This window comes from Trichomonas vaginalis, assembly GCF_026262505.1.
Source record: "Trichomonas vaginalis G3 chromosome Unknown ctg_87, whole genome shotgun sequence".
NCBI classification, from domain to species: domain Eukaryota; phylum Parabasalia; order Trichomonadida; family Trichomonadidae; genus Trichomonas; species Trichomonas vaginalis.
Window position 1 is genome coordinate 319340 of NW_026529174.1, and position 12668 is coordinate 332007.

Here is a 12668-nt window from a genome sequence, read left to right on the forward strand (position 1 = left end):
CCGTTCGAAAATTGAATCAAAAATGAAAAGTAATACTTAAATGAGGAATTCTTTGAGATATTGGTCTTAGATTGAATGTAGCGTCATTCTTATATAGAATATATATTCATATCATCGGAAATATGATAAAAAGCATATAATAAATGTCAAAAAAGTGAACAAATAAGCAAAGATATTTTTTAAAAAACAATGAAAAGTAATACTTAAATGAGGAATTCTTTGAGATATTGGTCTTAGATTGAATGTAGCGTCACAAATTTCACAAATATAATTTACTATACAATTTTATTCATTTTTTTAAAATGGCTGACGACAGTCTGTATCAACTAACTCAACTAGTCAAGCATAATGATTATTCTTCGGATTCATTAAATCAACTTTATCAATGCATAAGTACAATGACAGAAAGATCAATTGGATGCTTGAATTGGGATAAATTTTTCAAAAAAATCACAGTGACTGATGAAGTTCTTTTACATTTTTTAGCATCCGTTTTAAACATTGAAAAGATATCAGAATGTTTCAAGGATTCTATTTTTTATCACAATATTAATCTTGAAAAATTCAGTAATTTAACTGAAACAGAACAACAAACAATTTTAAATTCCTACAAAGCGGATAAATTTACATATTACATAATGTGCTCACAAATTGTAAAATCAAACTGGAACAATTTATCCCAAACTTTAGTTAATATTGCAAATCAATATTTGCCATTTTTAGATGAAGAAAAGCAAATATATATATTTACTGAAATAACTGGCAATTATCAAAATTTTGAAATTTCAGTTGCAAACTTGTTACTTTTTTATGAAAACAATGAAGAAAAATTAAGCAACTGTTTTAATTTAACATTGTTCCAGCAAATTTATTCCAAAAATGGAATCGAGCAAATGATATTTTTTGCTGCAAATACAATTTGTTGCAATAACACTTCTATCAATTTTTACAATCTCCTTGAAATTGAAGAAATGAATCCATTTGATTTTTTTTATTTCTCAATTCAATATAAAGAGATATTAAATTGCGATGATTTTCCAAAAGTTACAGAAGTAATCACAGGTTTAATCTCAGCTTCAAATATTAATGCTATTATGCGAATTTGCCAAAAAATTTTGGATAAAATTACATTTTATAAATGTAATTATTGCCATATTACCTCAATATGGAATTTTATCACAAATGCAGCAATAATTCTTCCTGATGAAGATTTATTAATCAAATTATTAAAATTCATAGAAAAAACAGAAAAAGCAACAGATGAATTATTCGAACCGGAGAATGATTTGGGTTTCTATGAATATTTAAATTCGATTTTCTCAGATATTACATCTGCGAGAAATAAGCAATTTCTCTTGGAATTTCTAAATACCCATGAAGATGACTTCACTTATGATCAAACATTGTGAGGTCATTTTTGATCAACAAATTAATTGAAATTCCGATCAAAAAAAATTCACAAATTGGATCAAAAAAATCGAATCTCAAGTTCAAAATAAAAAATTTCTACATTTTTATCAAATTTAGATTTTTTTTTCAAATCATGCGAATTGATTGAATAATTGCATATTTTATCCCATGCATCTAGAAGTATGTGTAATATTTTTGCTTTCATCAAGAAATTGTCGAATTTGATCTTAATTTTTTTTGAAAAATATACTTTTAGAAAAAGAAATAGTGATTGAATAGCTGCCCATGCTGTAAAAGGGTTATTTTTACAAGTAAAAAAATTGTTATTTTTCGAGCAAGTCGAGGCTTTTTTACCATCTTATTTTTGAAAAATTTACGAAAAATTATATCTGAAAAAACGCTTCATTTTGATATCTTACAATGATAAAATACCAATGTTGCTGGGATATAATAGCTACACCTGGACATCTACTACATTAATGCGTATGACAGGTAAAGTTGATTTCAAAAGTATAGCCTGGAAAGATTACAATAAATCAACGATAATTCAAAAAAATTTCTTATAAGTTAACATAATAAAAATTTAATTTTTATATTTCTTGTAGTATACTTAAGTATATAATATATTTAAATCTTAGAATGAAAATTCGGGAAGCCCTAGCTATTCAATTTTCCCTTAGGACTCCCATAAACCTCTCAAAAATGTGATGTAAATATCACAATTTTGAGAAATTTACACTAGGACGCCTTAGGACGCCAACCCCCTTTTTTACCAAAAAAAATTAATGCTGATTGATTAATAGTTTAGCACATTTGATTTCTATAGTATTTCATGCTTAATTTATTGAGTTTGCTCGGTTTTGTAAAAATTTCACTTTGATTTTTCATACAATTTGGTGATATTTTTAATATTTTTAATTGGAATCACAAATATTTGCATTTTCAATCGAACAATTAAATTAATCCAAAATTTCAAATCTCTTATTACAAAAGGAAAAATAAATCGGTATTTCTGTAAAGAATTCATCCGTAAATAACTAAACATATGAATTTTTTCTAAAATTAGGCTACAAAATGAATGGGAAAGACAAATATTTTTATTTACTCTCATTATGAAATTTGTGTTAGCCATTATCATTTCTTATGTATAACTAATAAATGCATGATGAGCACATTTGCAGTTTTATACTGTATAAAAGAATAATTCTTATCTTTATCGAACAAAATGTCATAATGAGGAACTTGCTGATTTTTACAACCAGCAAAAAAATACAAACGTGTGAGAACTAAAAATGCGATTCAAGTTTTCAGATGCAAATCAAAAATGTAAAAAGGAAGCAATTTCTTTTAAATACACATTACTCTTTACGAAAGATACATTAAAATGAAGACATCCTTGGCGAAATTTAGATTATGATAAACACAAATATTATTACAAGTCTTAATATACTCATTGGAGTAAATGTAAGTGATATTATCTTGCTGAAATATTGTATTAGAAAATGTTGCATCTCTGAAAATAAGTTTCGCTTGGTTGTATTTTCTAAAAGCTGTAATATTTGACAAAACTTCACAATTGCTGAAGCATGCAGTTTGAAATGACTTAACTGACTCGGGAACAACAAGGTACTTTAAGTACTTAAGATAGCAGAACCCACCATACAGTACTTGAGTTACTGTATTAGGAATGGTGTAAAAACTTTGGTTTTTGGAGGCAGGAAAATGAATCAAAAATGACATGTTTCTCGAGAAAAGGACTCCGTCTATTGAGCAGTAATTGTTGTTTTCTTCATCGACATCAATTTGCATTAAAGTTTGTAATGAATCAAAGGAGTTTGCTTTGTAAAGAGTGCCTATATTTTTTGGAAGATAAATGTATTGTATTTTCGTGCCATAAAACGGCTCATCTCCAAGCTCCAACATTAATTCTGGAAGAGTGATATTAATAAGATTTGAAAAACGAGAGAAGCAATACTTCGGAATAAATGTAAATCCTTCGTCAATTGTAATATTGTAATAATTTTCGGGGTTTGTAACTGAGCTAGGTATCTCAACTGTTGTACTTGAGTCGAATTCAATAAAAAGACTCTCTGTTATTTATGGAGAAATTTTAGTTCATAACTTTATATTTTAAGGTTAATACAAAATATTTGCAAAGGTTTATGTTCTTTCTTGATAAATAAATCTTTAAAACGAAAAATATCTTAGATTACAAATTGTCAGCTTTGATAATCCTTTCTATCATGAACTTATTTTTTTTTCATGAAAAATATAAGTAATAATCAGTATTCTCAATAATACTTAAAAATACTGTAATAAACAGAAATTCATCAAAAGTGACATCTCTCAATTTTTTGACATTTGTAAATTCTAAATTGAATGAGAAAAATGAAATAATACTAAGCATAATACAATATTCTAGATTTAATTATAATTAGGAAAAAGTTAGTTTTGAGAGTACTTTTCATAGGCATATAGAATGAAATCTTCTGAAAAATAATATCACATAAACTCATATTATTTTCTAATATATAACTATTTTATATAAAAATCAAATTCAATGATCTTAAAAGCGAAGGATAAACCTCAAAATTTACGAATATAATGAGTGGGAATATAATGCTTATCTATCATAAAACCATATGAAATATCAATTTTTGCTTTACGCCTAATTTTTGACGACAATTAGCAAAAAATGTTAAATGTTAACACTCAGTCCATTTGAATATGAAAAATAAAATTGACTTTGATTAAATGTTTTTATTTATCATGCAATTCTTCTTGCGACCAAAGATTTGAATAAAAGTTCAAAAAATAAGATAGCTTAAAAAATAATATACGGTAGTGTTTACTAATAGATGAATAGTATATAAATTCTATTAAAATGAATTTGATCCAAAAAAATATATAAAATTTGATCATAAATAAAATCGTTTTAAATTACTTCTTCATTTAAATTATAACAATTATTTTTGGTTTTATATTTTACAATAGCAAGTAGAAGTACAGTAATCGGATCTAAAAAATTATAAGAAATTTTCCTCAATTGATAGTTGTTGCGGTTCAAAATTAGAATCGAAAGACATTTGTGAGTTATCATATGTAAAATCAATTGAATCAAAAGCAATGCCGTGATGAATTTCACCAACTACTGTGGGTGGTGAGCGCTTAGCATGAGATACTGAAAGTATGTTCTTAGAATCCTTGCGCATCAACACAATCCATCTATTTTTAATATTTACGTCTGTCCTGTTTTGGAAATAAGAGGAAATTTCAACCCACTTGGGTCCCAATTCATAATATTTCATCCTTAGAAGATTATCTTCATCTTCTGTCCAAGGGGTATTTCTCACTGATGGGCTGAGATAATGTTTCCAGCGTTCTCTGCATTGTCTAACGGATCTACCTGGAAGCTCTTTCGCAATGGCATTAAAGTTGTTGGCTGTGTATTTCTGAACTAATTGAATTAACTTTGCGTCTTCTTCTTTTGTGAATTGGGACCTAACTTTACTATGGGCATTTTGGTTGAGGAAGTATGTCCTTAATAGCTCCTTTTCATGGTCTGAAAGTTTAGCCAAAAGGAGTTGTAGCTCGTCTTCCATAATAATGAACTTTAAATTTCAATTCCTCACAATTTGACCTCTGCTCGCTTCAGAAATATTGAATGTGTGTAAATTGATAAATAATAAAATTAATAAACAATAAATGATATTTAAAATTTTTTTGTGATTTCCGAAATTGAAATAAAATATTTTGTGATCTTATTTAGGTCACTATTTATGTTCTCATACAGCATATAAGACATTTTTCAATTAAATAGTTTCAACCAAAAAATGCTGGCAAACAATTATAAAAATAGTTTTTGACAAAAAAAAATTAATTTTTGACAAAAAAAATTTTGATCAAATGTATCTGCATTTTTCACATCATAGTGCTGAATTTCTACATGCTTAATCATTACAATTCATTTAATGATTCATTTTGTGATTGTTGATAATGAATCTCAATTGTCAGTTCTAAATTTTTCATTTATATTTTTGTTTGAATTCCATCAATAGATAATAATGTTAGGTTTTGATATTAGAGTAGATATCTATCTATTTAGAAATATTTCAATCTCTTTATCTTATCATTTTTGATAAAAAAGATCAAAATCTTTAAAATTAAGATATGAATTTTTAATAGTTTATCATATGAATATCAACTATAGACATAGATAAGTAATGATATTTGATTTTTCAAATCCTGGATATAGGAAATTTTTCCGATTCTGAATCATTATTATTTTAAATTTTATGTACCCTTCTGAATCTTGATTGCATCATGTTGTCAAATCCATATTATAAATGAATAAATATTAAATAGTGAATTTCAGATTAAATTTCAATCACTTCCAAATTACTTTTTTTCTATAATTAGAACAGAATAATATGCAAATGCTCCGAAAGTTTAGTATTAAATTCAATTAATATCTAATTATAAAAAGCAAATTTTGACAAAAAAAATGCCGGGAAAATTTAATATCGTCCTTCTCAATTATGATTTGTTAGCCACGCGACAAATTGTTAATTAATTCTCATGAGAGAATATAGTTACATATCTTTTTAAAGTTGACCTGACGTTGAAATAAAAACGACGTTGTACAAAATTTTGAGAGACAGAACTTTTCTCCATCTAATTTTAAAAGTGCATATTCAAAATCATTGAATGACAATTTTTAATAAAAAACTTCCAAATAAGCAATACCCCTTTAAATTCTGTCCTGAAATTTATTAGAAACAATCTAAGTTTGATAGTGTTACAAATAATGAAATATGTGTGCACTATAAATTCAGGCAAAATTAAATTAAAAAAATATTAAATATCTTTTCAAAATTTCAAAAATTTAACAAGTGAATTCAATATCCTCTAGACAAAATTTATGTCTACTATTATTTTGGGTATGAGTGATTATCAATATCAAAAATTAATCAAGAATTAATCATTTCAAATAATATCTAAAAAAATTAGAATAAATAATTATATTAGTGAAAAGGTATTTTCTCTTCATATTGTTAACAATCCAATATTCGATTTATTTTTGTAAAACATTGAAAATCATTATCAAAATTTCTAAATCATTAATTTAAGCCTATTAATTTCTCCTTTTTTATAATGAAATAGATGTTGCATGATTACTTGATTAAGTCTGATTCTTGTGCAAGGGAAATTATAGTTTTATTATAACATCATTGCAATTTCATCAAAAAAAAGGTAAAATCTTGTAAATGGGCTTTTGGATTTAAACATTCTTTCTCCAGCTCCTCGAAATTCATAGAATTGATCCGTAATATGAAAATTGATCTGAATTATCCTTATTTTTTGAATACAACGGGCGTGAATAATCGTTTAGATATCAAATGGAAATAATGTAAAAAATTCATAACCCTTAGAGTATCAAGCTATTAACGATATTTTATAAACAATAAGTTTGTTTAAACACCACAAAAGACAAATGGAGAATTGAATAAACATGTTTACACTTATTTGATCGGACTGTAAAAAATAAGCTGTTTGCGAAGACTTTCGAGCGAAAATTGGGCGGGAAAATTTCACCGAGAAAAAATATGGGCAGGAAAAATTAAATGAAGATAAATAAACAAAAAATAAATGGTGTCATTCTACAATAAATAGTATGTTTATTTAGGTTGAAATCAATAAGCTGATAACAAAAGTTTGATTAGTTGTTGACCTAGATAAATCTACAAAGCAAATGTAACAATAAAGTATGATTAGGAATTAGAAAATATTGAAAAATTAATTATTCTGCCAATTTTCTTCTGAAATTTTCTGAGTGTGATTTAAAATTCAATTTTGTTGATTTTAATTATGAATGGTATAGTTCTTACAGTATGACATATTATATTTTAGAAGATTATAATCTTTTCAAAAGAAAAAGATTTTATCGGTAAACAAATTGAGATAAAAGTGATCTCACAAAATTATAGTTTTCAGAGAAGCATTGAATAAAGATTGATGTTAGGTTTAAATAACTTTTTAAAAACAGATATACGTAATTTTTATATTTCAACGATTATCACCATGTATTCAAAATTGTGTGAGAAGGAGAGCTAAATTATAATTTGTTGAGACTGGATTATATTTCATGGTCCAAAAACAATAAAAACACGTTATAATTGAAAAATTTTATTCATGAATATTGATAAATATATGATTCATACAACAACTTATTTTCAAAATCTAATCAAATTCTATATATGAATTGAAGGGCAATTGAATTTACATTTTCAATTCACTCGATGCTACATAAATGCAGTGAAGAGATCATGATAAAACTGAAGCACCGAAACAATTGTCCAAGGTATCAGTTTGTTAGAATCGATAAACCAATCTCTATTATCCATCAAGAATATGGGATTGTAGAATGTGTTTACAATGGAGTTGTGTTAAACCAAGAATTGACCTTCAGGGACTATGCAATGAAAAGTGGGGCTGTCATTAATGTTGTTTTTGAAAAAGAGAGAAATCCAAATCCTCAAAGGTTACGTGAACTTGGACTTCCAGAGCAAGATCAATATGGTCCTTTGGTTGAATACAATGGAAGGAAGATCACCCAAAAGCAGTATCAATTCGAAAAATTAGTAGAACAACTCGTTGAGTTGAGACGTCAAAACTACAACAATTACTTTGAGATCCAACAAAGATCAAATTGACCTACATGCCAACATGATATCAATTTATGACTGCAATTCTACATTGTAATTAAGTTTTCGCCCAAACCCTAATGAGTAAAAGGTGTTTTATATAAACCATTTACACAATACACTTGCTTAAAGCTTTTCAATTATATTTTTTAACAAGATTTGATTGGAAAAATTTTTTGCTTCTAAAACAGAAAGATTAATATGTGAGCGTTTGATTTCAATTGTCGATACTACTTTGCCAAACGCTAAAAATAGAATCAAAAAATTAAAATTCTTCCCGAATTAATTTCAATTTTCAGATACTTTTGAATTATAGACGGAATGTTTATTAAACGAAAACTATTGATCGGACATGACGCGTCGAAAGTATCTTTCAGATATTACTATTCCACCAGAGCTCCAAAACCTCGACAAATTAGAAGACATGCTTAGAACAATATCGGAAGATACATTTGATGACACAATTAGGTTTCTTAAAAATTATATGACAGAAGGGCCTTATATTTATGATGTATTTCTACAACTTTCATTATATTTACGCATTAGAAAGGAAAACAAGGATTTTTACATACGCCTTTATGAAGAATTAAAAGATTACGCTTTTAAATACCCACATTTCATTCCATTAACAAAAACACCCCCTATTGAAAGTAATTTTAAAGATGAGCGTCTAAAGAGACTGTTTTCAACTAATGAAATCAATCAACAATTTGCATACACAGATTATCACGTGAAGCTGAAGAATGCAATTAAAGAAGACGATTTTGATAGCTTTAACGCAATTATGCTTAATATGTCAGAAGACGAAAAAGAAAAATTACTGTTAAAAATCGACGAATACGAGTATTTTATTCCAATGACAGCAACACTTCTAGAATATGTTGCATTAAATGGATCGATCAATATATTCAAATATTTATTCATGAGTTATGAAAATATTACACCAAGTGTTGGATATTTTGCTTCATTTGGTGGAAACCTCGAAATCATCAGATTATTACAACAAGAAAATCAGAACTTGTCAATGGTCTTGCTTGGAGCTATTCATTCTCAAAGAGACGATATTTATGATTGGGCGATTGATAATCTCGAATTTGATCCTTTTACAGTTAGAAATGCTTACGAATCTTACAACCTACATGTATTCATAAGCTGTTTTGAGCTTAATTTCCCTCCAAAACTAATTTCTCTAAAATATTCTTACGATTTATTCAAATACTTGATCGATACGATCAAACTTCCTCTTGAGCGAAATGACCTCTTGGAATGCGCTTATATGGAAGATTGTCCAATAATAATGGAAAAATCTTTTCGGATCTCGGAAACACAACATATCCGAAATATCAATTCATTCAGATACGTCAAGCCGTATGAATCATGTTTAGATGCTCTAACTGTTTATTTAAAGAATATTAATCCACATAAAATCGTAGAAATGGCAGAGTTCTTCAAAGAAGCGGTAGAACACAATTGTACAAAACTAGTTGAGGCTATGCTTCATTACGGGTTTGATGTAAATGCTATTGCTGATGAAGATTTGTTCAAAAGAATTAAAACGTCAGAAATTGGAAACTTGATGATCGAGTATGGTCTTAAAGTTGATATTTTGATAGCGATCAACTACTTTCCAGCTGATTGTCTCAAAGTTTTGATATCAAAAGGAATTAACCCAAATAAACCAGGAAAGTACTACATTCCGAAGCTGAAACCTTTACCAATTAACGCAAAAATCGGTGAGTTCTATCCATTCCATGATCCTTTCCCTGTTCATTTAACAAATCAAGATCGGCCGGCAATTTCTTACTTTTCTATCAAAAATTTCACCAATAAGCAAGAACCTTTATCATATTTTCCATTACATTATGCAGTTCAATGCGGAAGCATAGCAAAAGTTCAAATTTTAGTTGAGTCGGGAGCCGACGTCAACAAATTGGACGAAAATTACAGATTACCTATATTTTATAGTTGGAACAACTCGATTTCGGATTATTTACTTGCGAAATCAACGAAAATAGAATTGGAGAAAAGAATTCAGCTGAAAAGCTTGATTTTCGCAGATCCAAATTCATGGATGACCTCTGATAATATCTATAACATGAATTACAACATCTCTGCTGAAGCTTTCAGAATTTCCAAGATAATGGGTTCTGAAAAAATCACAGTTGACCATGTTTTGAAGGCTGTAAAGTCGATTTCCCATGATTATTTCAAGGAAATTTCGCCTCTTCTTTATCCTGATCCGGAGACATTTTTCAAAGGAGATTTGAGTGGCGTATGGAAGCCAAACAAATTCGTGAAAGATGAGAACGTCATTAGATTTATCCTTAGAATAACAAGTATCAAAACGAAAAATAATTCATTCATGTTTGCTATCAATGAATCCATTCATCGCACTAGAAATACTATTTACTAGGTCATATATCTTTTAAATATTATATTGTTTTTGTTTTTATTGTAAAATATATTTTAGCTATCTGAATATTTTTCATTAACGAATCAAAAAAAAACGAAGAAGTGGCAGAACTATGATGAATCTACCAAATCTAAATTAATATTAACGCAATCAACAAATTATTTCATAAAAATTATCACAATCAATGCTTGAAACAATGTTGAAGATGATATCTAACTATAGTGCATATCAGCTACATATTCCTTTCGCATTAACCACTAATATTTCCATGAAATGAAGCTAATATCTCCACAAAACCTATACTTTTATCATATGAAAAATAGCAACACTGAGGTTGAGATGTTATAGAAAGTAATTTTAAGATGGTTTTATTAGCAAAACATATAATTTAAACTATACTGTCAACTATGACTGAATGATCGTCACGCTTTGCGTAGTTATGCTTCATTATAATGACAGTAATAATAGTTGCAAGAACTATTCCGGCAATAAGTCCTCCAAATACGGAACCAAGTATCATTCCCCTTTCTAATTTCTTTCTTTCCTTGATGATCTTCTCTTCTTTAAGATTCTGGCAATCTTCGTCGCACTCGTTTGGATCTATTGTTGGGAATGGTGTTGGTTCGTATTTCGGAGTTCTTGTGACTGGTTCTTTTCTATACGAGATTGTGCAGTATGCCTCTTTATCCTTGGATGGTTCTTCACCATCAGGGAATTCGACGGTGTAAACTGTCATATTTGGATTTGATTCTTCGTAAAGAGGTGCCATGACAATTGTGCAATTTGGCTGTGGAGGAACTGGTTGTGGCTCTGGTGTTGGAGTTACTAGTCCTGGAGGTGCCTCATAACCCCATTGTGCAGGAACATAAGCTTCTCCAGCTGCTTCGAAGCCACAAATCTCATCGCCTTGCTCTGGGTAATTATGTTTGAATTCGATTTCGGTTTCACTCTTGCTTTCAATTTTGGCATCTTTAGACTTTGGATCAATTTCGCCATCACAAGTATTTCCATTAATATAGGAACTTGTAACAATCAATTTCTTGTCACATTGGAATAAATATTGACAAGTATTATCTTTGAAATTGCAATTATCGATTTCCATTGGCTGATACGAAGAAATTAATACTCCATTATCTGATTGTGGAAGAATTTTCCCAACAAAATTGCAATAATGTATCTTGAAAGTGGCCTCATTTGAATATGTACTTATTACTCTTCCATTTGTCTGCGTATTTTCATTAATTGTGCAGAATGCGGCATAAGAATCATTCATTCTGGTACTTACTTCAAATGCTGCAACGCTACTGGCTTTAAATTTTGAAAAATTCGAATTTGAAATCTGTTGAGTTTGATATTCGAATGAGCAGGTAATATATGGACTTTCCTCTGTTGTTGAAGCTGTTAATCCATACACAAGACTCTTCTGTCCAGGGCTTGAATAAACGAATTGGCCGCCCATGCTTGTAACACAGTCTTGGCCACATATATAGTAGGCTACATTATTTCTGCATAGAAGACAAATGGCTCCTTTCTGTTGACTTCCATAATTTTTAACGTTTATTAATGAAACCATGTAAAGCAAAGCATCGTTTTTTTCATCACGTATAATAATTGTTGATCCATATCCAACTATATCTTTGAAAATGGAATTAACAATATAAATGTTTCCACCACTGTCATATTTAAATTGATCATCAGAGAAAGTTTCTTTTCTCTTCACAGTGACAGGAGATGTTTCCCCATAGAATTTTTCCCAAATAGGGAAATCTGAATGCAATTTTGGAGATTTTTAGAAAATTCAAATATGATAGACATGTGTTATTTTATGTGCTCTATGAGTTTATCAGCTTAATTTGGAGTTATTATCAAATTTCAAAAAAGTAGTATATGAGTGCGGGTTATGTGACTTTTTTTGTAAACGTAAGAATTCATACAATATTGAACGATTTTGTATCATTTTTTTTAACATATGAAGTAAAAAATGTATGATTCTTACGGTTTTTATTCTTACGTTTTTGAATAAATCAAGATTTAAAAATTGACTTCTTACGTAAAATTAAAACTAAGTTAAATTTATTTTTTTTATTTTTTTAATTCGTAAGAAAATGAGTGGATCAAGATTCGTAACCGTCAATCAATTA

The 12668-nt window shown here is 28.5% G+C and overlaps 4 protein-coding genes and 2 pseudogenes across 6 annotated transcripts, besides 3 other annotated features; 2 read left to right on the forward strand and 4 right to left on the reverse strand.

Moving 5' to 3' along the window:
- Nucleotides 1-2184: part of a mobile genetic element that runs on past the window's edge.
- On the forward strand, nt 303-1409 carry TVAGG3_1071420 (histidine kinase family; the record flags this gene model as incomplete). Its single annotated transcript, XM_051256394.1, has 1 exon — nt 303-1409. The coding sequence occupies one exon, from the start codon at nt 303-305 to the stop codon at nt 1407-1409; it is 1107 nt and encodes a 368-aa protein (XP_051076468.1).
- Nucleotides 2185-2491: 307 nt separating the features above from the next.
- On the reverse strand, nt 2492-3522 carry TVAGG3_1071430 (annotated as a pseudogene). Its single transcript has one exon — nt 2906-3333. A coding segment is annotated over exon 1 (428 nt).
- A 201-nt stretch (nt 3523-3723) lies between these two features.
- Nucleotides 3724-3760: a mobile genetic element.
- Nucleotides 3761-4436: 676 nt separating this feature from the next.
- Nucleotides 4437-5012, reverse strand: TVAGG3_1071450 (RNA polymerase II transcription regulator recruiting protein; the record flags this gene model as incomplete). Its single annotated transcript, XM_001295231.1, has 1 exon — nt 4437-5012. The coding sequence occupies one exon, from the start codon at nt 5010-5012 to the stop codon at nt 4437-4439; it is 576 nt and encodes a 191-aa protein (XP_001295232.1).
- A 3454-nt stretch (nt 5013-8466) lies between these two features.
- Nucleotides 8467-10527, forward strand: TVAGG3_1071460 (Ankyrin repeat family; the record flags this gene model as incomplete). The annotated part of the gene is made up of 1 exon (XM_001297483.2): nt 8467-10527. The coding sequence occupies one exon, from the start codon at nt 8467-8469 to the stop codon at nt 10525-10527; it is 2061 nt and encodes a 686-aa protein (XP_001297484.2).
- A 388-nt stretch (nt 10528-10915) lies between these two features.
- On the reverse strand, nt 10916-11263 carry TVAGG3_1071480 (uncharacterized protein; the record flags this gene model as incomplete). The annotated part of the gene is made up of 1 exon (XM_001297482.2): nt 10916-11263. One exon carries the CDS (start codon nt 11261-11263, stop codon nt 10916-10918), a length of 348 nt encoding a protein of 115 aa, XP_001297483.1.
- A 129-nt stretch (nt 11264-11392) lies between these two features.
- On the reverse strand, nt 11393-11986 carry TVAGG3_1071470 (annotated as a pseudogene). The gene has a single exon. A coding segment is annotated over exon 1 (594 nt).
- Nucleotides 11987-12304: 318 nt separating this feature from the next.
- Nucleotides 12305-12406: a mobile genetic element.
- Nucleotides 12407-12668: the final 262 nt, after the last annotated feature.